The sequence below is a fragment of the Fringilla coelebs genome, assembly GCF_963513975.1.
Source record: "Fringilla coelebs genome assembly, chromosome: 3".
In the NCBI taxonomy this organism is placed as follows: domain Eukaryota; kingdom Metazoa; phylum Chordata; class Aves; order Passeriformes; family Fringillidae; genus Fringilla; species Fringilla coelebs.
This window is the reverse complement of record NC_140030.1, coordinates 37567702-37594907: the sequence shown is the minus strand read 5'-3', so window position 1 is coordinate 37594907 and position 27206 is coordinate 37567702. Positions and strand designations below refer to the sequence as shown.

Here is a 27206-nt window from a genome sequence, read left to right as displayed (position 1 = left end):
ATCACAAAGGGTTCCCACAAACTGAAATACCATAACTTCATAACAATATTTAACAGGGACAAAATAGAGTCAAACTTGGCAGAAACATATTCCTGTGCTTAATCCAGAAGGGAAACTTTTTTGTTGTAGGCATTCCAGTTGTAGATACCATCCAATATGTTCCACCACTGTTTTCTAGTTTCAATCTTCAATCACCTAAAGTGAGACACTTGAAATATTTTTTTTAAAAATGCATATACTGAAAACAACCAACACAAGTTAAAGTCTTTTGAAAGAAGAAATCCCTTTGTTTTTTTCTAAAGTAAGTCAGTGGAAAATAATGCTTGTCACCTGTCTTTAAAAATTATCAGAGTAATTTGAAGGGAGTTGGACGAAGGGTAATGTATCTGTGCCTTTGTCTGTATTCATGAAAACATGTCCAAATTCTAAGCTGTACAGTCCCATATTATATTGGATAAATTTTCATTAGGATATGCAGATATTAGGGCTAAACCTCAGGTCTGTTAAGATGTCCAGGTGGACTTTGTTTATATTTTGCATCAGACTTAGTGCTGTCTCTTCTGAAAAAACACAGCCCTACACTCTAGGACAGGTGTGAAAAAAGCTCCACAGCAGCTGTCCCAGGTTGGAGTATTTGTGCACACTCTGGCCATGGTACCCAGACGTTTCCAACAGTCTTTACGCAACCTTCCAGGCAATGTAACCACTTTCCAATGTTAGAGAGAGGCTGAGACCCAGAATGTGGACTTCCCAGGTTCTAGGTTTTTCTTCTAAACACAAGAGCTGTTTTTCTCCAAGATAAGCACAGCAGGTGCAGCTTTTCTTTTCCTTTTTCTCCAGTATCTGTTGAATAAATATTTTGGCACTGTACAAGCAATACCCAGTCCACAAAATAGCTAATAGTAACTAATTAAGACTGTGTCAGTCAGGAAAGAAGAAGAAAAAAAAGTAATATCAAAATTACTACATCCTTAAAACCCCTCCTGATCTCCATAGCAGTGACATTTTGATAATGATGGTGACTCTGCCATCACAAAGAAAGAGCTCATTATTTTGGAGATACATATTTCCACATCAATTTCTGAAAGGAAACGAACCTTACAAGCAACTATAATTGGAATGCTCTCTTCTGCTGTCTTAATACCCATCAACAAAATGTAACAAAGGTAACAGAAAAGTCTCTCCACTGAAAAACAGAAGACTGCAACTGCCATTTGCCTGATGCATACCTTCAAGAGAGGTCTGTGAAACATAACAAAAAGCCAAATATTCAGTTACATTTACTGAGATCACCAACTGCCACTCCCTAAAGCACAACCACCCACTCAGCCATCTTTCTAAAAGGTATTGATACAGTTCATCTTTCCCAATGCATATGTGCCCAAAAAAGAAATAAAATGTTAAGCTTTTGGCCTGAGATCATGCGCATGATTGCAACTAAGTATCAAGATGATGGATTTCAAGTATCCAGTGATAGATTTTCACACCTCCCTTTCTTTTCATGCATGCTTTTTCCTTGGCTTCAGTTGACTTCAGGTGCTCTGTGTCTTGATGTACAAGCATTTAGAGAACTGAAGCAATTCATGCAGCAGTATGAAGCCAGTATAAACCAGACTGAAAGGAGTCTGGTTTTCATTGGACTTGCAGCTTTCTCAATACCTCAGAAATCTATATTCTTCATCTTCCAATAACTGATTGCACACTCCAGCAGCTGAGACAGCAGCAGCTGCTTACACAAGTGTTACACTTCCCTGTAAGAAGTTGTGAGGTCCAGGTATAAACGTGATTCTTTATGACTGTGTCACAGCATGACCAAGATGAGCACTACTAGTGGCTTTTGAGAATATGAAAATCAAATGTTTCACTGAGTATAAAGGGGTGCCAGGGTCAGTATGAACATCCATACCTACAAACAACCAGAGAAAGTAGGGGCTCTGGATAACCCCACTGCTGGATGAAGCAGGTATTAGCCAGATTTTGTGGTACTTGGACTAACAGAAGATTCTTTAGATCTTTCTACACCAAATCATTTCAGAAAATCGAAAAGCAACAGCAGAAACTCAGCACATTCAGCATATGAGTCTGCTCCCCCCACACACACAGATTGCTTGGGCAATGTAATTTCACCAACCCAACCAGCCCTGCATACGAGTTCCATCTTGCATGCAACAGAGTCAACATGTACTGTGACTGCTTGGCTGGGATTTCTGGATTGGTGTACCTCTGAAAATTCTGGACAAATTACAAAAGCTGACAGAAAAATACAAGAGGGAAGCAAACAACCCTTAATAGCAACCTGTCACAAAGCGCAGCAGCTCAGGTAGAGGTACTTTCACTTTGGCTTTTTTAACAACAGCTGAGCCACTGTAAGATTAGGTCACTTCCCATATTCATCCTTTTTTTTTTTTTTTTTCCTAGTTAACTGTTTAAGCAGCTTTCTCAGGCTAGCTCTGTAAACCAGATCTCTTTACACTTATGAGACTTCCTTGTGAGGTACAGTCACTGGCAGGCTAGCAGAGGAAGATCTAGGAAAGTTTACTAGATCTACTAAAATTACATACTATTAATAGTATTGTACAATAACATAACTTTTTATATATAGCCTGAAGGCTAAACATATCAAAATGAAGCACAGCTATTCCAGGAGAACACAGCAGCTCTATTCACTCATCTCAGCACTGATTTCACACCACGGACTGCCCTGAGGCATCAGTGTGAGACATTTACCACCGAAACACTAATGAGGTGGGGGCTGCAGCCAAAAGCCGAAGTAGGAGCAGAAGACAGCCCTGGCAAAGAGTGGGTCAACATTCCCTTGGAGAGTGAGCGGTTAAAGTATACGTTCATTCCCCATCCCTTTATTACTAAGCGTTTACATCAACTGCTCCATTGCCCTCCACTCCACGGCCACCCTCCTACACACAGGTTTCCCCTCAGAAAGCACCGCTGAAGAGCACAAGGTCTGCCCTCCTCCCAAGGCCCCGTACACCACCTCCTGCCCTGGAGAAATATAAGCACATATACAGGGGTAAGGGCTGACGCCGGCACTCGCATAGCGGTAACACGCAGCCCCAGGATGGGGCCGCGGCCGGGAGCCGCGCGGAACGCGGGGAGCCCGGCCGGACAGTGCCCTGCAGCCCCGGCTGAGACGCGCGGCCGGGGCGCTGCCCGCCGCTCCTCTCCGCTCCACGCCCGCCGGCGGCTCCCGGCTGGCGGCAGGAACAGGAAGCGGGGCCGGGCAGGGACCGCGGCTGCTCCCCCTGGCGGCAGCGCACGGCGGGGCGGGGCGGGGGCGGTGCCGCCAGCCAGGCCGTGGCCCCGCCGCGGCCGCCCTAGAGGCCGGTGCTGCGGGCGCTTCCCCGCCCGCCCCCGCTTGGCGTTCCCTCCCTCCCTCCCTTCCTTACTCTTTCACTCCGTCCCTCCCTCTTCGGCCGGGGCGGCAGGAAGCGGCTCTGATGTCAGCGGCGGCGGCCGCGGCGCGGCTCTGAGCGGCTCCCCCACCCCCGCCGCGGCCCCCTCTCCCGCTGCCGCCGCTGGGGCTGGCGGCGGAGCCCGGCTGCGGCCCCGGGGGCGCCGTCTTCTCTCGCCCGGGGACGCGCGGCCGAGGCGGTTCCGAGCTGCGCAGAGGCCGCGGCCTAGGGGAGTCGGCGCGGCGCCCCGCGGGGGTGCGGGAGGGCGCGGGATGCGCAGCGGCGGCGCCGGGGCCTGTGCCCGCCGCCAGTGAGGCCCGAGGCCGCCGCGGATGCGGCCCCGGCGGCGCCTCGGCCAGGCCCGCCCCGACCTGCGCCAGGAACCGCCGCCGAGCCCCGCGTAGCCCCGGCTCCGGCCCTCGGCTGCCCGGTGCCGGACCCTCGCGTAGCCCCGGCCCCCTCTCCTCCCTGCGGTGAAAGAGGAGGCATGTCCGCTGCCGCCTCCGCTGAAATGATTGAAACCCCCCCGGTCCTCAACTTCGAAGAAATCGACTACAAAGAGATCGAGGTGGAAGAGGTGAGTGAGGGTCCCGCCGGGTCCCCCTCGCTCCCCGGGCGCGGCCAGCCTGGCCCCGCCACGCAGACCCCGGGGTTCTCCTCCCCAGCGCCGGCCCTGCCCTGCGGAGGGGTCCGCGGAGGCTTCGCGGGTGCGCCGGTGTGCCGTGACCCCCCCGGTGTACCTGACCGGCGCTTCTGTGCTCCCGTGGATGCTACAGTGGCTGGCACCAGCAAACAAAGGCGGTCTGGCTGGGAGCGGAGTGCCAGCTTACTCCTGCCGGCCCTGCTGCTGGATGCCTTCCTGTGGAGTTTTATTTAAACGGGATAGATTTATTCAGGACTTTAAAGTTTCGCCGCCCATTTTGCCACCCGCTTTAGTATGGGTGGCAGGCATAGTTGTCAAGAGGGAACTGTTAATTCTAATGTTTCTTTTAGATCTCTATTTCTCTATGCCCCTGCTTTCACCTTCTGCCACCAAACTGAGCCATTGTATATATGATGATCATAACACTCTTAATGATTTGCTAAATTTACAGCTCTGTGAGCTGTAAGGGTAAACAGGGATTTTTTTTCTTAACATAGGCTAGTGATGTTGCACTCATCGATGTTTAACATTTCATTTATGACCTGTGCCTGTTACGCAGGAAGTGACATTCAGTTATTGTATAACAAAATTGTAAGTGAGTCTTTCTTCTGTGAAATTCACATAGTGAAATTACTTCAAGTGTACCTTTCATCTCTCTGAGGTTCCTGTGAAAGTAAGGGGGGTGTGATCTAGGGTAGCTTGTGTGCTTTAATAACAGGCTCAGTATCTCTATACACTACAGTGTTGTGTGACTCAGAATTACACAAAAATATTGCTACTGTTTTTTCCTTTGTTGCCTGCTAAATTCTCTACGGGAATGAAGTTTTATGAGGCCAGCTTGTAGAGTCTGGACCTAACAGGCACCCAAGATTGCTGAAATAGTCCCTGTGCTTTTATTTGTAGATTACCATCTTTCTTTTAAAGTAATAATTACCCTGTTTTCCTTAAAAAGTTTGTGTGGAAGTGGAGTTTTGTATAGTAGCTTTTATAGGTATGACAACCTGTGTCTCACGTTTTTACAGTTGTTTGCTAGATTCTGGTTTGTTCATAATTATCCTACTGGGCTTGGGTCTCCTGGGATAATTCAGGGACCTTAAAATCTACCATGGAGCACCAGGGTACCTTCTGCTGTATTCAGGTAGTATTGTGGTAACTCTGGCTTTCACCATAGCAGACACTGGGTGCTGGAAATTTTCAGAAGACAGTGTATTACAAAAGATTGCCTTTATCTCTTTCTGTGAATTTGGCAACCAAAAAGACTTTTGTTTCTGTAAGTCTAGTTGTTCTGCCTCCCTTTATGCATTTAGCTATTCTGAAGTGAAGGTATTTTTTGTTGTTTTTGCAACACTTACTAATAGCTGAGGATCAAATCACATGTTTTGGGAGAAATAGCATTTCTCACCCAATGAAGAAAGTTTAAGCAGGTTATCCAGTGTAAAAAGGTTCCCAGTGATGCCTCACTGAAGTGAGTACCACATCTGCTGTTTTAGACATAGCCCTTGAATAAAGTGATATACAAATATTTAATCCTCACAACACCCTTGGGGAGGTGTTAGCAAGGATTGTATTGCTGTTTGACATATAGGAAATGTGGAGCTGCATAGTATGTAATTGGTGTAACTAGCGTCTAGCATTCTAAGGTTTAGTGCTCAGAGCTTGACTGTGTCCCACACATGTGCCTGGCGCTGGCAGAAACAGGACTGTCAGTACAAAAATGTATCTAGAGACAATGCTTTAGTAGAAATTTGTTTAATGCAGTTGTTGTTGTTCTAAACACAGTATCTTCGTAGAGATACAAAACTCATGTGATATAAGCAAGACAACTTTGATAGTGTTGTCTCCATGAAAAAATCTGGTCACAGCTGGCATAGCATTTTGAGTGTACCTGTCTTCCCAGAAGTTCTTACAGGCTAAGGGAATACACTAGTGTTGAACAAAGTCTAAATGTCATTGCACAGAGGAAGAGACAACACTTACTTTACAAGAAAACAGATGGATTGGAGATCCTACTTAGGCCTTGTTTTTCTGAGCTGTGGGTGTTGATTTCTTACTCATGATGCAGTTTCAGCACAAATAGTCAACTTTGTAGTCATAACAAAACACACATCCTTACTGAGGATTTTCTGTGCTCTCACTTTAGGCTCAGAGGTTTTCAAGGATTTTAAGTGGCTGTAATATCTCAAAATGGTCATATTTATGCTTGGCAAACTTCATATGTTTCAAAATGGAGTGTTAAGAGATCTACACTGGAAACTCAACTGCTTTTATAATCATAGCTTTGCTGTTGTATTAACAAGGCTGTCTTGTCAGCAGATAGCAGTCCCACTCTGCCACTGGTTTATTAATAGATATTGAAGTTCTGGAATACTTGCAGGCCCAGAGACCTTGCTAATAAATGTGAGATCTGTAAGTGCACTTTCCTTTAGGTCTGTCTGAACTCTACTAAGATAAAAACAAGAATATACCATATTTTGGTTTAGCTACCATGCACATGACTAACTGTAGTGTTACTTCCCACCAGTCAAACACATCTTCAGCTTCAGGATGCCTTTTTGTTGTTTCAAGTGCTTAAAATGAAGTAAACCATAGAGACAATTATTATGAAAGAGTTGGAGTCAAATCAAAATTGATGTGACACAGCAGGAGCATCTTCAAAACTAGAAGGGGAAAAACAACACAAAACTTTTGTTCAGCAGAAGTGCTCTGTATTTCACTATGCAAGTTTTCGATTGTGAAAATGGCCATTTTAAGTTTTAGTATTGTATAGAAATAATTAGAAACTGAAAAAATGAAATCTACTATAACTGAAATCAAGTCAACAATAAAAAGCTTAATAGCCTTGTTTTAAAATCTCATTTTCAAATCTAGAACAACACTCTGGTTGTTTCTTCCCAGGGGAGTTTCCACATCTAAGCTAAAACAGACTTTGGTTTTTAATTGTTCTGGCAGCCTACTCCCTGCCACTCTTTCCTGAAAATTCCACAGGCCTTCCTCCACCAGGTAACTGGGTAACAGTCCCATACATGACCAAAATATAGACCTCTTCATCACGTGATATGTGTGTATGCTTGGATTGCACAGCCAAAGGTACATGCCTGGTCATGTATACTGCAACCCTGCCCAGTCACTGCCTGATGCAGACAAGTTAAAAAACTAATGCCATATTTGCATAGTTGCAAGTTACTTTTGGATGATCTGAAATGTAAATTATTAGAAAGCTTTTGTTTAATGTTCTACTGGTGTATTGCAGTTTACAATGAAGTTTCTTTTCAACAATATATTTGGGCAGTAGTTAATTCTATGAGAATTAGGGTAATGTTTTCTTTGAGATGAAGAGGTAAGCTTTATAAATATTTATTTTAAAAAATTTACTTAAGGTCCCAGCAACTAAGGACCTATCTTAGTTATTTTTAAAATAGTTGATTAATTTCATTTGCTGAGTAGTGTGCTGAGAACTACATGTGTTCCTTCCAATTCTGGAGCAAAGCAGTTCAGAAGCAAGAGAATGAGCAATACAGCAAGGCACCTGGGTTTTGCTCCCCTTTATATAGTTAACTTTTTAAAAGTTAGTGAGATGCAGTGTCTGATTATGTCCATTACAAGGTAAAGTAGATTTGTGTGAGCTGCTGTTGAACATGGAGCTGTTACCACCTCCATTGTTTCTGTGTCCTGGGGGATCATGCCCACTTGCAGAATACCAGTCTGAAAAATTGGAAGAAATTCCGAGAAGAAACAGATGTGATTTGAGATCTGAACAGCATTATTGGATATCTGACATGAGTACAGAATGATTGGTTCTCAAGAACCAAGGGTGATAGTTAGAAATCCATTTGATCTCAGTCAAACTTCTCAGCCTTTTCCAGTAAGACTTCAAGATGCAAAGCTGGGTATTCAAAAACAAAGGCAAAAAATAAGTACATGGTGAAAACATATGCCAGTATTTTCTCTGATTTTACTCTAAATAAATTTCTGAATTAATTCAAATAACTACTTAAATGTAGTTTAGTTACACCAATGAAAGATATAAGAAAAAGATATAAGAAAATAGCTGAAGTGTCAGTTGGGGTGCAAATTTATAGCGGAAGTTATGCAACGCCTATTCCATGTGGATGAAATTTACTGTGCAGTGAGTTAGAAGATAGCTAATAAGCTAGTTAAACTCTTAATGTGACACTTTACATTCATTTCTACGCATGCAGATATATTCAGTGAATCAGTTTGTATCCTGTAAAAGAGACTCATGCTTTACTTCATAAAGAATACATGGGAAAGAAACCTCATTGATCTTCCTGTTCCAGTGATGAAAGCAAGATCCATATTTATGAGATAATAATAGAGTTCTATGTCTAATACCTTTCCCTAAGAAAAAGACTGAAACAACAGAGAAAGTTTCACATGTCCCTTATTTGTTCAACCCAGTGGATTGTTAGCAGTATTTTACTAGTTGCAGAATGCTTTTTTGTTTTCTGGTTTGGTTTTTTTTCCAAAGACCAGTAATTTTAGACAGTGCCAGCCTAGAAAGCTCATGTTAGAGTCCTGCACCCTGAGTGCTGCATTATCCAACATCTTGTTTCTAAAACAATAATTCACTCTCTGGGCTGTTCTAACAGAATAAATTGATTCATACTAGAACATCAGACAGTTGCTTTGTTAATGTTTTTTAATTGCCGTTAATTAAAATGAGTTCAGTTCTCAAGACAGATGTATAAAACCCTATCAGTGCATAAAAGCTTTTCAATATGTGATAAGCCAGAATGAAAGTATAACTTGATAAACTGCTTACTTTGAGATGCATGCATTTCTTGGAATGACTTGATCTATCAAAATGCAAGGAGGGTTAGTTGCATGTTCAGAGCAAAGGAAGAATTTCTGGAAACATAATTTTCAAGAGCAGGCTGGATAGAGTTCTGAGTAACCTGGTCTAGTGGAAGGTGTCCCTGCCCATGACGAGAGATTGGAACTAGATGATGTTTGAGGTCCCTTCTAATCCAAACCATTCTATGATTCTATAATTTCTGGAACATGTATGATGATACTTTGATTCTTCATAAACATGTTCTAAAAAAGCTGAAAGGAGAATTAGTTCTTAAAACAGAACAAAATTCAGATAGACAAGCCACTGAATGAAAACTGTACAGTGTTATATAGCTCTAACAGATGAAACCCTAGATAGGGACCAACTGTATGAGTTTGTCAAGCAGAAATTGCCTATATTAAGAATCTAAGTTGATTTTAATAACCAGTTTCTTTCAGGAAGAAATATTTTTTTCCTACAGTGTTTGGCATAACTTCTAAGTTCAAACTTGGAAATGAAATCTAAACTAAATTACTTACTTTACTTCAAATTAGTAGGATTGCTTCCAGGGGTTTGGGGGGTGGGGGAGTGGAGAGGATTTGGAGGTTTCTTTATTGCTGTATGAATCCCAGAAAGGAAAAGCAACATTTAGAGTTGTGCTGACACTAGGACAAATAAACTTAACCAGTCAAAGAACATAGCTGTAAGAATTGGCAGATAGATCTGAACTCTTTCCTAAAAGTGCTGCCAGGGTATTGGCCGCAGTCATTTGTGGCATGGGGCCGATTTGCTTCAACCTACTTGATAAAGCATAGCACACACAGAGGAACCAAAGCTGGAATTTGACGCTGGCTGAATGAATGATAGAAAGTGTAGGAATATAATTTTAGACGCTCTAAACTGTTGTTCATGCTTCTTTTGGCACTTTTTTTTAAATTTATACTGCATGTTCCATACATTTCACATATGTGAAAAACTGAAAATATTAGTATACTTTATTGGTGCTGCTGGAGCTCTGGTAGACAGAGAGAGTAGAAGCAACTGAATTTTAAAATATGAATCTTTTTTGTGTTTTTTAGAACACATTATAGAACATTTTTTTCCACTCTGTCTTGGGTAGTGTCTGGAACTTGAGAGATCCAAACATTCAGTTTGCATATATCCCATTTCATTAGCAAATATACCAGTAAACAAAGCAATATAGATATTAAAGATAACTTAAAGCCTATTGTCATTTTGGAAGCATGGGTTTTGTTGGCTTTCTGGTTTTGGATTTTTGTAACTGCTTGTCTTGCTTTCCAAAATCATAAATGAGCACATCATGCAGTAGATACTGAAAATTATGAAGTCAGTTCTCTAAAGAATACTAGGTCTGCTAATCAGGGAGCTATTATATTTTATTGCTGTCTTATATATCCAGTAAGATTTTTTTTTAGAAAGAAAAGCGCTAGGTATCCCGCGTGCAGAACTACCTTACACAGAAACTTTATGGATGAAGAGAAAAACTTTGCATTTTTATGTTTTTGAGTTAATAGAAAACTTGTGGAGTTAAAGCAAAGTTGAAATTAATTCTTCCAAAGTTTTGACATTTGCTAGGGAATTATGGTGCATCTGAATAAATAGAGATGCATTTTTCTAGTTTTACTGGGGGAGGGAAAATTTTTGGTCACATCCTTTAGGACAAAATACATCCTTAAGCTCTTAACATATCTGCAGTCTCTATTTCCTGCATGATTTCTAGTCTACATAACTTACCAGTCAGTATAGTCTACATACTTACAAGTCAGTATCAAGTATCTTTGTTTATGTACAGCATTTGATACTATTTGTACACAGAGACAGAGGTAATGCTTGTTCCAGGGTTCTTGTATGGTTCATATTCTTTAAATAAGACTCTAAATACATTATCTGGAAAACATGCAAGTGGCACTGTCCTTCACCATGTCACTTTGTCACACAGCAAAATGTAACTTTTTACTGGTATTTATTTTACAGGTAGAGGAATAAATTTTAATACACTTTTAAATCTTTGAAACTCTTTAAGTATTACTTCCAGTTTAATATGGTTTTGTGTCGTGTACCAAGTGTTTTTTGACAAACTTAATTCTCTTCTGTGATAAAGGTAGAAGCAGACTTGTTCTTACTCTAATTCTAAATGTTTCATCTACCCTATATCTTCCTTTTTTCTCCTAGAAGATATTTAAAGAAATAGAATCTTTTACTAAAAGAATGTGTTTATTTTTAGATCATTTTCCAAATAAATACAGTTTAACTACAGATCAACTGCTGTTTATTGATTTGTTGTGTCAATAATTCCATTAACTGTGCTTCATATAATTCCGAATATGTGCTATTGCCCAAACATATGGTGTGGCACCAACAGCAGGGGACAAGAAGGAATGGACATGAAGAAACTAAAGTTCAGGCAGTGCCTCCCTCCTGTGATATTAAGTTACTTAGTTCCAGCACGAGGTGCTGAAGGAAACTACATAGTGTTTAAACTGTTCTGACAATATCTAAGACTTACTCCTTTAAAAAATAAATTTAAGGGAAGAAAATTATATGTAAATGGACTCCACCACAATCTGCATTCTGTGGATTATAAAGGGGTTTTTGCTATGAGTAAGGTACTTTTTCCAGATTAAGTAGGAAAAACAGACTGAGTTTTCACATATGGGGAACCAATTTGTGTTGGGTCTGTCATTGTTTCTGATGGTTGGTCCTTTCATGTGCCATCCAAGAGCCTGAGCTGCTTTAATGGAGGATCAGCTCTTCTGTTTTCCCTGTATCCTAGGTAAATATTCACTGCATTCATGTCCTCTTCTCAAGTTCAACCTTCTGCCTAAGCAGGCACCAAGTCACTGATAAATTGTTATGAAACCTTGACTGCATAATCATCTATCAGACTATTTTCACCAACAATAAAATTTACATGCCTGATGGTCTCACAGCTTTCTATTACATAATTAAGGTTTAGATTGCCTGGTAAACTCTTCCTCTTGGTATGCAACACTGAATTTATTTTTTATTATTATTTTTTTCCAGTTATCAGTGGGACTTTTTAAAGTACATCTAATTCTTGGAATTTATTCCACTTTTCATCTAAAACCCAAATATTGTGATATTCATGGCTCAATGTAAAACACTACATGCAGCAGTATACTTGTTTCTGCGAGTTTCTTCATTCAATAGAAACATTGTTAATAAATACAACAGCATTAAAAAATAATTATTTATTTAGTATATTAATTGGAAGTACGTGTACCAGTTCTCAGGATGAAACATGCAAATATTAGTCATGAATTTATCTGCAGGGGAGCACTATGCATTTATATTGACTTATGAGCTGAATTTAACCATGTGGAATCAAATGGAAGAGATACATGGGCTTTCTTTTTTTTTTTTTTGTTATGCATCTCAAAAATAAATATATTTAATGTATAAAAATATATGTAGTATATATTGCATATTCATAATATTAAAATCATATACATAATGCATATAGTGTATTTGTACATATGGACATATACAAGTCTTTTCAGCAGGGAAAGATACAACTAGCCAGAAAAAAAGTAGGCCTGACCCATCACCAACTGTTTTAAGTGATGTAGGCTAAGTGGAAAAAAAAAAGGCAAATTACTTCATTAAATTTTGAGACCAATCTTTTAACTGACATATATCTACTATTTTCAACTCACTCTTTTTGTTTTGGTCGCTGGATTAAATGTAACAGAGTTATAGTTGAAAACTGAAAGCGTGTGAGAAAAGGTATGCTAAGAAAAGGAACCTTAAAAGGTGACTAACAGAGGCTTGAACCATAGGGCCAATTGTATCCCCCTTGGAGAATTAATATATGCCCATCTCCTTTTCCCTAAGTGAAGAGTTCTTTCCACTCACTTGGGTAACCCTGTTTGGATTTCTTGACAGTGTAGGGGGGCAGCAAATGTGGAACTAACTGTATTGCTGCCAATACACTTCATCCTTCACAAGCTGCTCTGTGGCATCCTTCTCTCATTAACTGTCCTTAGTATTCCCAGGTGCTACGTGCTCACTAATCACCATTTCTGTGAAATGCAGACTTAGAGCACACACACCAACTGATGAGATTTTCCTTGTTCAGTAGGTCTGGTCATGTGCCATATAAGGTGGGTAGGGGCTTTGTAACGGACAATTTTTGTAAAGGTGGGGGGCCTGCCAACCCCTAGAAAGTGAGCAATTTTATTCAAAACGTGGTCTGAGAGAAAAGGAAATAACAAGGAAGACTGTTTGGGACTTTTATGTCTTCCAGTGACTCATTGTTTCCAATTTGTTTACGTGTACTATTTTTGTATGCTGCTCATCTATGGTTCATGGCTTGGTGTTTCCAACCTCACGTGTGGAATGCAAGAAAATAGTTAGCGTGTGTTACGTCAGGACAAGATGTAGCAAGGCGCTTTGGCTGGGGGATGAGGTTACAATCAACAGGTTTGGTTCTTTAACAAAGCAGAATTGGGTATGTTCTGTGCATCTCCAGTGCACGTCTTATAACAGACTCTGTCTGTGAATCACTGCTGTGGAAAGTAAACATGAGATGGCAGGAACTTCTGGAAGGCTAAGTGCATGCTGTAATGTAAAAGAGAAAAACATTTCTTACAGTAATAAGGGAATCAGAAGAAGAAAGGGACATTAATCATCATGGCTGTCAGGGAGACAGCTGTATCTTATATCCACATGAAACTTCTAAGAAACATTAAGCATAATTTCCCTTTTTATATCTTTCCTAATTCAAGATCTTGGTGGGGTTTTTTTAATTTATATTTTTCATCTCTTCAAATTGGGGCCTTGATTGTGGACTTTTTCATATCCATCATGACAGCTTAGCAAGTCTTGAGTTATACGTCTACAGCCCTTTCCATCCCACTCCCAGGGGAAATCAGTTTCACTATTTATTTATTTGGAAAGCACATAGTAAGAACCTAACCCAAGGATTACATAAATGGTAGTCAGCCCCTTGTTTTTCCTCCTCTCTTCTACTTCTCATCTTGCCTGCCTTGCATTTTTTGGATTTGGAGAAAGTCCTTTTCCTTCTGTGCCTGTGTGTGCATTAGGTTTCCTTCTCATCATTTTCTTTTGAGCATATGAATAACAACGCACTTGTCTGTGCTTTCCTGTAGTGGCTGCAGTCGCTGTTTTGGCAACACCTTCATTTCAATTTTACAACACACATATATTTTTTTTCATTATTCCTGTATGTTGCCATTTTTCCACAATTAAAAGAAGTGGATTTTCAATTAAACATCATGTGTAATCACCAGTAACTGAAAATGACCTTCTTTCTACCTGCTTTTATTTCTATGCTTGGTTTCAAAGAGCTGCTCTAAATAATGGTGGTGTTGGAGCTTCTTCACAGCAAAAGTTAAGGATTACTTAAACACTATAGTATGCAGAAGCAGCTACTACTGCTTTTGCAAAGTTACAGTGAAGAGTTATGACTCTTGTCTGGGGTTGTTTTTTTCCATAGTTTTAAGTAATGTTAATTCCAAATAAGCTAGAAAGCAGACTTCAACAGAAATAGGGAAAACTTAGTTCATAGACACTTTTAGGAGGACTTGCAGGTTAATTTACTGCTATCACACTCTTGAGTCCTCTGTGAGAAAATGAACTGATAACTTTGAGCACACGGAACATCTTTTCATCATGGTGCAGTTGTGTATGCATTTATATTTCGGAAGTCTTAATTCCTGTTTCTTAGCAAGAATAAACAAATACAGCAGAGATATAATTTCAGGGGTGAAACCTAAAAAAAATAAGGTCTCATTCCTCTAATTTTTTTCTGAGCAAATCTCATTCTTAATAATTGAGATTATACTTTTCTGAGATACTGTCTGCACATTAGTAATAAACTTTTTTGGATGTGTGTTTCCCAATTTTTGCCTAAATGATCTCTTGAGCAAGCTTAGCTAGGACTAGTTATGTTTTAATGACATTCAATTCCTAGTGCAAAACATGAGCCTGTGTATCTTCAATTTTCTAAATTAAATTTCTTTTGTTTGTGAAGTCCTGCACAGCAGATGAAACTGTTTCAAATTTTAACTCCAGTGTTTTATATTTTGTTCTAGGTTGTTGGAAGAGGAGCCTTTGGTGTGGTCTGCAAGGCAAAATGGCGAGCTAAAGATGTAGCCATTAAACAGATAGAAAGTGAATCTGAAAGAAAAGCCTTCATTGTAGAGGTACAGTATGTTTGATGGAAAATATAAGGTTTGGTAGTGCTTGTTTCCTAAAATTCATGGGTGCATTCAGTGTACAAAAAGCTATGTCTTTATCACAAGATAAATGGTCCCTGCAGTACCCAGTTCAGGCCTGGACCCTTGTCTTGCAGAAACGGGACACCTGTCAAAGCACATTGCAGCTCCTTTAGTTTGCTTCTCATAAAAGCTGAGAAGCAAGAGTGTGGAAGAGACAAGGGCACACAAGTAGGGAAATAACAGTTCTTAGATTCTGTCCCAATGTGAAGTCAGGGTGCAGCTGGAATACCCACCAAAGCATTGAAGCTGATTAACACTTCCAGGGGCCACAGCATAGGTTCTCCAGTACAAGCAGGTTGATATTTGAAACTGTTTCTGAGGTTTTTCAACAGTTCTAATAATTTAATTTTTTTCTTCTATGCAAGTATATTGCTACCTTAAAGGCAATTACTGTTTTCATTCAATGTCTGCTTATTTTAAAATGTCTTAAGTAGTTCAGATACACTGATAAACTTCCCAAGATACATAATATTTTCTAGAATCAAAAGCTTAATTTAAATTACATACATTGTGACATGCTGCTTAGTATTTATTCAGTTTTAGCTTAGAATGTTCAGGATACACAAAATATGTTAAAAATAAAACTCTTAAATTTCAAACTAACTCTTACAAAATGTGACACAGTAAAGGGCTGAAAAAAACATGTTTGTAGTAGGCCTTTCTGTAAATATTTATATGTTGTTTATTATGATGGAAAGTTTTTAAGGTTATTAATTTGAGTCTGGTTTAATCCTGAGTAAATCCGATCATTCTCCTGGGATTTTTGTGTTCAAAAGAGATCTGAGTAGATAATCCCAGAAATGCTTCAGTAATTACTGCTATTCGGGAAACCCTGCGCAGTGCAAGCATCAGTTGAAATATTTCATTCTGATTTTTTAGATCTTCTGAAGTGTATAGAAAAAATAACATTTGCTCCAAAGACAGCATAAAGTACTTCAGAAGTCTGTGTACAGGGAAAAAAATGCCTTTTTGCTTGCTTCTACTGTGTACTAGTAAAAAAATCCCAATGCAAAATAATGCAGCTGTCAGTACAAACAGCAATAGGTTCTTGGAACTATGTCATTCTAATATTAAATAATTTTATGGGGCTGTGGGCTTGGGGACTTTAAAACTTTTGTTCTCTATAAAACAGACAGTAATATTCTGATTTTTTAAATTTAATCAGACAATTTTTATGTAGTCCCAAAACTGAAGGCTCCAGGAAGAGCACTGAATCTATAGACATCATAGTTGCACAGTGCTTGTGTCTTGAGTGACTTTACTATAGCCTGACAAAATTACTTTCTTTAAACATAATTTTGTCAAACTTCCTTTTAAAATACAGGTCCAGTTTGGCACAAACCTGACTACATAAATTAAAATGCAAAAAGTGACATAAATCTTGTCATTCGTAAAATCATCATCTGGAGTTATGCAGACATAGAAAACTGTACTTGCTGTTGTGGTGTATTATTTTTAGCTATGAAAATAAAGCATTAGCCTTTTTTTCCTGTGGTTTGAAAATCTGTGTATTGTATTGCAGCTTCGACAACTGTCACGGGTAAACCATCCCAATATTGTCAAGTTATATGGAGCCTGCCTAAACCCAGTAAGTTATAGCTTGTCAGTATGGCAAAAGGTAACTAGCTTAACATATGCAAGCATCAGTGCACAGAACATGTATTTTATATTAAAAATGTATATTTAATATATTTTTCATGTTTTAGCCATAATAAGGAAATATAGAGATATGTAGGTGGGTTGATATTTTCAGGTATTTGTTTTTCCTTTCTACTGCTATAAAAAAATAAATTCTTTCAAGAACACCACAAATCTGTTTCTCAACAGTTATAGTTCAGTTTGTCAAAATGGCATCTAGTGTATTACATAATGTAATTACATTCATATCTACAATTGTATTAATTGTAAATCAATACAAAAAGAAATGCAGTGTCAGGACACAATTGTGTCTTGTAAATCACCTCCTATTTTCATACATGTAATTTTCAGGATTTGCTTGCTTTCTGCCACAGCTGCAAACAGTCTCTCAAATTCTCTAAGCAGAAAAGAGGGTACTGTGACAGGACAGATGTATCCTTAGCTAATTCTTGTATGGACTATTTAATTGCTTAAAATAATGCAACATCCCTTTTCTTTCTTTATACTAGTGAAATTCTTCTGGCATAGTATTGAACAAACTTTTTTTTGTAAGCCACTAAATAAAGTAAAGGAATAAAGTAAAGAGCCATGAATTGCAGTTGGAAGACAGTATTTGCTTTTTAAGCCTGAGGAGGAGGGAGGTCATTCTTTTATTTTCTAACTTCCAGTGGGAACTAAGTGAAAAACAGATTTTTCTTACATGTAAATACACACATTTCAAACTGACTGATGTCTTTTCCATTAGCTTAGGTATGGAGGCTTTGCAGTTGCTCTCAAAGAACTTCTCTTTCAGTTTACAAAAGCTGTTTTCTGCCTCTGCATTGAAAATATGCCTATTTTTTGTCCCCCTTCCCCCCAAAGGTGTGTCTTGTTATGGAGTATGCTGAAGGAGGTTCTCTATACAATGGTGAGTATCATTTCAACTTCCTGGAGTTAAAGTGCTAGTATTAGGGCAAACATGTAAACTACAAGTTGTTTCATAGATATGACTCCATTCTTGGACCTATTCAGAAGCCACCTAAACACAGTCCAGGGCAACTGGCTGGAGGTGGCTTGATGACCTGCTTGGTGGACTTCCAGAGGTCTCTTCCAACTATTATGTGGTTCTTTGAAATTCTTATAATAATTTTAAGGAGAAGGGAGTGTGCCTTTTAAAACCTCTGTTCAGTTCACTGGTTTGTTCTTGATGGCAGTTTCTTATATTTTATATACAAGTAATGTAAAGTTTTCCAGTGGAACATCTGAAAACATTCTTCCTTAATTTGTAAATTCCCTGGGCATTTGTTTAACATAGACTTTACCAGGGATAGCTGAGAACAAGCAACACTTTTCATATTGAATTTTAACATAAATGATTATGGAAAATGTACTAAAAAAATGGGAAATATTTTGACATTTCTGTTATTTTAACAGTCTGCAGAAAGGTATTTTTAGTTCAGTAATGAGGTGTTGGTGATTACTTAGATTCCATAGAGCTTTCTGACTGGTATTTTAACTCCATTGTATCTGTTGTAATATGCAATAAAGTTCTTTTTAGTTTGTGCCTTTGTTTTGCAGTGCTGCATGGTGCTGAACCTCTGCCTCATTATACTGCTGCACATGCCATGAGTTGGTGTTTACAGTGTTCCCAAGGAGTGGCATATCTCCACAGTATGAAACCAAAGGCTCTAATTCACAGAGACCTGAAACCACCAAAGTAGGTTTAGAGTTCATTTTTTATATTTTATTACAATTGGTATTTAAGATCATTTACAATAATTTTATTGCATTTAAAAGAAATACCTTTATTTGGTACTAACTTTTAAATGTACTGTATTCCAAATTAAAGCTGTGCATATGAAACTTCATTTGAAGAATGATGGTTTATGATACAGAAAATTAACTGTATTCAGTTACTTTCTGTTCAATGGGGAAAATACCCTGCTCCTGCAGGGTATCCGTCATGGAAGAGAATTTTTTTAGGAATAGGATTTCTAATCAGAGGCATTTAAAATCTTCCAGTTTTGGAATGGTTATGGTGTTCAATAAGAGAACATTGTGGGGGGGTTGATTGGTTCTGATGTCATATTTAATCTGTTGCATTAGAGCTCTTTCGCCACGTGGCCATCCTCCTTTATCCCCTCCTTCTGCTTGTTTCACTACCCCTGCCAGAAGCTCCCATCACTTTCCACTAAAACAAAATTTAATAGTTTCCTACCCAGTCAGTTTGTTATCCAGCTCTTTTTGCAGCTTCAGATCTGGCTCCACAGATTAGATAGAAACAGATAATAGAGGATCAGCAGAATCATCCCTTTTTGGTGGTAATCTGCAGTTGTTATTACCAGATAAAATTATAACATGAAGCCACAATTTAAATCTTTAGTCCTTTCTTGTATTCCCCATTTTTGATTTAGAGAGTTCACATGTAGCTTCAAGTGCTTCCATTTAAATAAATAGCTACATTGATTGACATTGGTGGGAGTCTTGATTGTTCTTCTTTTGGTAAAATTGTTACAGCACTTGTTGGTTTTCAGCCCCTGGCATCTGAACGTCTACTTTTGTCAGTATATGCTTAGTGGTTTGCTATGGCTAAAGATATTTATTTAAGACCTAGCATATAGAAATATTCATAAATTACATAATATATTGGCTTACTTTAAAATATGTAATATGTTCACATTAGCCATAAATGACCTTCTTTATTTCCCAGATTATAAAACAAAGCCCTGAGATACAAAGCCTAAGATATTCACCTATATTAGAATGATAGTTGTTGGATTAAAAAAAAAAAAAAAAAGTGGTTTAATATCTTTTTTCTTCTTTGACAGTTTGCTCTTGGTAGCTGGGGGGACAGTTCTAAAAATCTGTGACTTTGGTACAGCCTGTGATATTCAAACACACATGACCAACAATAAAGGAAGTGCTGCTTGGATGGCACCTGAAGTTTTTGAAGGTAATAAAAATTCAGTGTTAATATTACATTTTCTTTAAAGGGATGCAACTGTGAATTAATGTGGTGTAAGAATAAGAATGTCATGTAGTCTTTAAAATAAAGTTTACTGAAGTTGTGGCAACTGAAAGAGTTTTGGCAGAAGTCTAACATTTTTTAAAAATTTCTGCAAGTGTATATTGTCGAATAATTGTGCAGAGGTTTGAAGAACAGCACTCTCTGAACCAATTCTCTCATGTTATTATTAGATATTTATTTATGTGAAGATGTAGAATCTTTATTTGTCATTGCTGAGATTTTACATAAGGAGTACCTTTAGACAGCAGCAGTTCCTTCTTTTGTAAGTCAGTAAAATACAGCCAGAGGGCTCTTTCCCCACAGTTTTGCTGTTTCTAAGATTCTTAAATAATTTCAAACTCTTCTGTCATTTAAATACACTGTCAACTACTTTCACTCGCTACTCTGATTTGCTTTTAACTTTAGAATTTCCCTGTTAAGTCTCTAAATTGAACATAATTGCTTTCTTTTTTCATCCCCCACTTTCTTGTAACTCCCATCTTCATCTGCTTTTTGTGTAATCTGGAGATTTGATATACTTCCTCTTTCCTACATACTGAGGAACTTGTTAATACCAGTTAATTTGGTTATGTAGAAAAACAAAGCTATTTCTTGGAGTGTAATTGGGGAAGACTGGTGATACTTGATAATTAGATACCTATAATTGCTGCATGATTATCAGAGAAATAAACCCATAGACATTAAATTGCAGACTAAACACCTTTTCATCTGTCTGTACCTTAATTATCAATGCAATTTAGCAATGGTCTGGAAAAGTCATCCTCCTGCTTTAGGAAGCAGGTATCCTTGATTTGATATATTTGGCAAGTGCCTATGTGCAGCAGTGATTTCCCAGATTCTGGATCCAGGAGGCCTCTTTTCTTTTTACTGTCCTTATTCCAGAGGCTGTCCATTTGCAGTTTTAGGATTCCTCCCAAACATCACCTTTGGAACTTTTGTTCTGAAGGTACCATTTTCTTCCACATATTGCTTAGAGTACCAACTGTAGGATTATTTGTTTCACTGAGATGCCTGAAAATTTTCCATTTTGTCATTTTATATTCAGGCACTTCCTCTATTTTTTTAGCAGGACTGCTTCTTTTCTTAGCACTTGTTTTCTATTAAATTAAATTGTATAAACAAGAGATTTTTTTCTTTTAGAAATAAGTAATTGAACAATCAGTGTTAAAGATAGATTTTTTTTTGTGAAAAATCTTAATATAAAATGGATATAAATAAGTGTATTGTAGTAGGCATTTACAGTTCATATCCTAGATCCTCTAGTTTGAATCCAGCAAGGTAGAAAGAAACCTTGTATTGCAGTTATTGTTGGACAGCACAAGAAGCCTTCAGTTTACAGTTGTTTTTATGTGCTTTTAACTGAAAGCATTTACTGATAAGTAGGCAAATCATTATAAAAACACAAGTATCAAGGAGAGGAAAGAATCTAGTATGATGCATCTTCTACAATGCAGCATATCAAATTACTCTTGGAATAGTCATTAAACTTCTAAAAATAACCACTTTAAATGGCAAAATTGTTAAAAATTTCTTTGCTTGTATTACTGCTTCAGAATTCAACAATGGAATTAAACCTAATATTAATTTGGTGCTGTTCTAGTACTAAGGTTTCTAGGTGAGAACAATAAAGGCATGAGAAGCATCTGTTGCAGAACATGGTGCTTAGTGAACTGGTTACTGTAATATTAAGAATTTTTCCCCCATTTTAAACCTAAGGCTTTAGGGCACCTAAAGCCTTGTATAGATCAAATAATCTAAATGAAAATAATATGCTATAAGTCAGGATGAAGTAAAAGAGAGCAATTCAGGTATAAGAACTCCCATTAGAAGAAACTATTTTTTAAAAAATAAATTGCTTTGGGATAATAAGGAAACAATACAGAATACTTTCTCACTTCTTTTGGACTCTCATTTTTTGAATTAGTCCAAGACTTCTCAGCCATAAAGTAGAATTCCGTTGCTCAAATAGGGGGATAGTACTCCTTTAGTTTTATAGGCTGTGTGTTACAGAAGTTCTGTGACTGCATAGATTAGACTGTTTTGCTTTCCTTAGTGATCTGCCATTGTTTGCATGACTTTTTACTCCTAGCATCTTTGAAAATAAGCTGACTGATAAAGCTGACTTTTTCTTCTTCATACCTTTTGAAGTCATTAGCCACATTCAGCTACTTTGATAGAGGTATAAAGAGTTTTTGAGATCCACATTCTTAGAGAGTTCTGTAAAGTCCAAATTAGTCTCTTCACTTAAAGAGGGCTTGTGGTTCATGCTGTGGCCTGTTTCTTGTGTTTGCCTTGCAAACTGGCTGGACTGGAAAAACTGACCAGAGACCAGGCTGTTTGCCTTGCAGTTTGTCAGAGGTATGGGGGCAGAGGAAGTTGGCTCACAGGTAGTGGATGGAGCCTGTTGCAACTATTGCTATATGGTGGGTATTCACATGGAACTAGACTTCTTTAATTCCGCTGTAACTGAAATGATTACTCTGAATAATGCTTTCTGATTAGGTATAAACAAAAAAAAAACATCTCAGCCACTACATGCCAATTTTAATCCTCCTTTGAAGATAGGTGAGCAAATCTCCTGTAACTCATATTCGTACATTTATTCTCATGTCATTAGCCATTCACATTTCTTATTAGCATTTGCATGAGTTATGGTTACAAAGCATACATTCTTTCTTTGTAGTCACTGAACATTTTTATTTAGTATTCTATGTCTCCATCCTGTCTTCAGCACCTTAGGAGTCTTAGAAATATTGAACTTACAGTCAAAGAATTTTAATTAAGTAATAAAATTACAAAAAGAATGAGAATAATAAACAAGGAGGAAATAAGGTGGTGAGGAATTGAGGACTCTCCTGTTTTGTTCATGTGGTAACTTAGTAGTTCTTCTGAAGACCTGTAATTAATTAAGAGTAATGGATATGAGAGATGTTATTGGCTGGCGCATTGTGACTAAGGTTGGAAGAAGTGAATTGAAGAATATTTAGAGGAAGCAAACACAATCAATTAAACCCTGAATGCAAGAGATTTTTAAAACCTAATAAATTGCAGTTTATATTATATAAGAAAAGTGATGCATTTTATCCTTTCAAGATGACTCCAAATGAAAAGGATTGATTCCCAGAGAGGGGCATTCTTAACAGTCATACTGTCAAGTTATTTCAGACTTACGTTAGCATGAATCAGCCAGCTTTAGAAAAACTGGTTTTTCTCAGCAAAATAAATGTGAAGTGAAAGTAAGTATGTAAAGCTAATTATTTATTGGAGCAAGCTGCCCAGGGGAGCGGTGGAATCAGCATCCCTGGAAGCACTGAAGAAGTGACTCAGCATGACACTTAGAGCCGTGGTTTAGTTGACATTATGGTGTTTAGTGAAAGGTTGGATTCAGTGATCTTGGAGCTCTTTTCCAACCTGATTCTATGATCTGCTCAAACTATATTTCTTTTTGATGTGTTACATAGAAAAGAGTCAAATTATATTGATGGCTTTCTTCCAGGTAGCAATTACAGTGAAAAATGTGACGTTTTCAGTTGGGGTATTATTCTCTGGGAGGTAATCACCCGTAGGAAACCTTTTGATGAGATTGGTGGTCCAGCTTTCCGAATAATGTGGGCAGTTCACAATGGTGAGTTGAAAATACTTTATTGCATTTAAAGTTGTGTATATGACCTATAAATTTGCTAATCACTCTTAACTGTCTAGCTTTAAATTACTAGTGTTTCCATTTTGTGCTGCATTGAATATGCATTTTTGTCACGAAGACTAAACAGTTAGACACTGCCACTTTGTGTCAGTGTGGGTTTTGAGTTACTTGGCTGCTACAGTGTTTGCTACGTGTAACTGGTGTATGAACAAAGAAGGATAAAGAGTAATGTCCACCTTATTACAACACAGCCATTTTAAAAGTGATCTGAGAAAAACCTCTTACCTGGCTGAATGATTTTGTTAGCTTCATTGTCTTTCTTTTACCTTTTTTTTTTTTAACTAGACATCTACAAGAAATGTGTAACTTTAAGTAACTTAACTTGTGTTTAGAAATCTTAGAAACTGTGAAACCTCCTCCAGGACCATTAGGCATTAAAAATGTTACTTTTGTTTTTCATCTGTGGTGTTTTAGGGTTTGTTTTTTTTATTCTGCTGCCTGAATGGTTTTACCTTTATGCCTAGGTACCTCCACTCATGGAGTAGCACTCTACTGTGCTAGGTGCTATGCAGAACAGATTTTCAGGAGCTTAGACTATGAACAGGATGCAGTGGTTGTGTTCAAATGGACTGCTTTCTTTAAAGCAGTAGTGTAACATTGGTCAGTGTAGTAGAGTAGACTGTAGTATCTTCATGCTAGAGGTGTAACTTTTTTACTGCTGTGTTTTTAGGTACCATGGCAAAACAATTTTTTGAGTAATAAAGTAATGATAGTGAAGTAGTTCAGTGAATGTCTGCAAAGAGTTTCTGCCATTTGTGAGAGACAACATCAAGGCAAGCACCAGCTCAAGCAATGAAGGGTAGTATTCTGCCTGAGTGTCATTGCTTCAGTAGTAAATGATAGAAGCATAAGGTGAGCACAGGCATATGCTATTCAAAGAAGAGAATGGGGCAGACAGACAGAATCAATGAGTATTATAGTCTTAATAATACATATAGAAAGATGTTTGCAAATGCCATTTTTGAATGAAGAATGAGATTCTCCAGTTTTTCAAGGACACTGGACATGGAGATGGGAAGTGATAAGTGCCTTGCATAAAAACATTTACTCTAAAATTAGGTGTAAATCTAGTACTAAATTAGGAAGCCTCGGTAAGGTGTGGGAGTACACTTTAAAATTCACTATCTGTATCTTCTTTATATTTTTCCATTTTCTTTTTCCTTTTTCTTAAGAAGGAAGTGTTAGTGCACTTCATCTCACTTAAAACTACTGTGGCATTCTTACTTGATATATTACTTGTTCTGTTTAATATATTCTGAAATATACTTTCTTTGCAAACCATCACTGTGTCTCATATGTCCAGCACAACTGGTTGTCCATTAATAGTTCTTGTAGAAATTGTAATAAGAGGAGGAACTTGATGCAAAAACCAGCTGAATAGTTATACAATAGTTGAAGCAAAATGTTATTAAAAATGAGTATAGACCATGAAAAAGTCTCACCAAATTGGTAGTTCCAGGGCCTGATAATTTTTCAGGATGTTCTTAGGAGCCGCTTTCAAAATCAGCTTTCAAAAATACTTCAAGTCTTTTGGGTTTTTCTGTTTCTTTGTTTTGTTTTGTTTTGTTTTGTTTTGTTTTGTTTCTCTGGGGGTTTTTTTGTTTTGACTTTTTTTTTCTTGTGAATGCAGCCTTATGAACCAAAGACTGTTATTACTTGCTTCCTAGTTTGGCCTAGAACTTTATTTTTCAGAAGAAGTAACATTTCATTACCCTTTGTAATATGCTGCATTTGGTCAGTCAGTAAATGTATTCAAACCTGTACTGAAGGAAAAGTTTAATTTTTTTCTGCTGTGTACTGCAAAGGAACTTTTCTTGTCAGTTTTTGTTTGTGAGAGAGAAAATTAAGTACAAGCCAGTTCATCCAGATTACATTTAATTCTGCATTTTCCTTTGTTTATTTAGCAAAATACTGGAGAGAGATCAGACACATTCAGTTATTTTAGAGTCTGTTTAGAAAGTTTAAAAGTGTTTTCTAATTTCAATTGCAGGTACTCGGCCACCACTGATCAAAAATCTACCTAAACCAATTGAGAGTTTAATGACCCGTTGTTGGTCCAAGGATCCCTCACAACGGCCGTCCATGGAGGAAATTGTTAAAATAATGACACACTTGATGCGGGTATAAAAATTTATTTAAGTATTTTAAACATTCCTTAAACTATTAATCTGGAAAATTCATGTACAATAGGTATGCCTTTCAGTCCACTCCAAAGGTGGGCTTGCCTGTTTTGACTAAAGGTATCTAGTTATTGAACGGAAATAATTTGTCACATGTATGTATGTGTGTGTGTATATATATATATATATATATATATATATATATATTCCCTCTTTGAAGGGGTATAATAACTCATAATAGATTTGAGAAAATAAACAAAGTCATAGGTGTATCTAATGTATTACATTATTAAAAATAATTGCATTCATTTATCTTCTGAATAAATTATTATAAATGTAGTATATAATTTACACTTATAAGTCATGAGGTACTATTTAAATAGTTTTAAAACAATTTTAATTACTTTTTTATTAAATAATTACTGTTTTTTCACAGTACTTTCCAGGAGCTGATGAACCTCTGCAATATCCTTGCCAGTATTCAGATGAAGGCCAAAGCAACTCTGCCACTAGCACAGGTACATTTGAATAAGTTAGAGAAAAAAAACAGCAACATGAAATGATGCAGATAGATTATAAAGCACTTTCTTACATTGATTTTGAGCTCAAAATGGAAAATACTTCCAAAATCTTAAGCATCAGCAGACCCCATTTATTTTGTTAATACCTCATACCATGTCATATTTAGTGTTCTCAGTCAAATGGTTTTGCTGAAGTGTGCTTGTAATGAAGAAAAAGCTTATAATAAAATCTGTCTCCAAATGCCCAGGTTTAATGTCTCCATTTTTTCCCCATGAATGTTGCTAGCAATTGACACTCTTTTACTCATATGTAATGTTTAGGAGTTGTCAATTTAAAATGTTTCACTATTCTTGGAAGCTGCATCTGATTTAAGTTGCAATCTCCACAATTTAAACTTGCATTTGTTTTATGATAAGTTGCAGTAAATACAGTAATTTAAAAGAAGTGCAAGAAAAATCGCTAGAAATTTTGGTGGATGTAACAAAATGTGGGCTAGACTTTCAGGTAGTTTTTCCCTCAAAGAAATCCTTTTAATAATAATAATAAAAAAATCATTGCATTTCTCATTGTTTAGAGTACATTTTTTTCCACTTAAGTAGTTTTCATTTTACATGTCTTCAGCTTCCTCTGCTTGATTGAATTATTTTCTATTACCAAAGAAATTGCTGCTATTTTGGATAAAGCTTCACTGACTACTTTGCAGTTTAGTGATCTTTATATTAAAAAAATCTTCGCAGCTTTAGCATTTCACTAACTTTAGTAGTTTTTCCCCACCTCTCAGCACATGATTTTAAGTGAATCTATCCCTTCAAACTATGAATAGATATTGACTGATATTTTTCAGGTATTTGTGCTGCTCTGTGGTTAATGATGGTGTTTGTCATTAATTGTGAATGAGGTTGCTGTTGTGTTGTTAATATAACAGCTACCCTAAAAATTTCAAAGAGAGGTAAAGATTGGCTTCAGAATGTTATCATAGTATTTAGGTACATATTCTTTTTTCGCTTCTCGTGCCTCTTACACTAATTGATCTGCAGCAGTCTTGCTACTTGTCTTTCATTAAAAGTTTTCAAAAGTGTTGCTT

General features: G+C 37.6%; 1 protein-coding gene across 6 annotated transcripts in view; it reads left to right on the top strand.

Moving 5' to 3' along the window:
* Positions 1 to 3425: 3425 nt before the first annotated feature.
* The window catches only part of MAP3K7 (mitogen-activated protein kinase kinase kinase 7), a 46164-nt gene continuing 22383 nt past the window's right edge, over positions 3426 to 27206 (top strand). For all 6 annotated transcript variants that reach the window (XM_084203415.1, XM_084203414.1, XM_084203413.1 and 3 more), the window contains exons 1-9: positions 3426 to 3987; positions 14947 to 15057; positions 16655 to 16720; positions 17632 to 17677; positions 18328 to 18466; positions 19578 to 19702; positions 23274 to 23402; positions 25471 to 25601; positions 26037 to 26118. In XM_084203415.1, the coding sequence (XP_084059541.1) occupies positions 3898 to 3987; positions 14947 to 15057; positions 16655 to 16720; positions 17632 to 17677; positions 18328 to 18466; positions 19578 to 19702; positions 23274 to 23402; positions 25471 to 25601; positions 26037 to 26118 (919 nt within the window). In that variant the 5' untranslated portion in view covers positions 3426 to 3897. The remainder of the gene's footprint in view (positions 3988 to 14946; positions 15058 to 16654; positions 16721 to 17631; positions 17678 to 18327; positions 18467 to 19577; positions 19703 to 23273; positions 23403 to 25470; positions 25602 to 26036; positions 26119 to 27206) is intronic.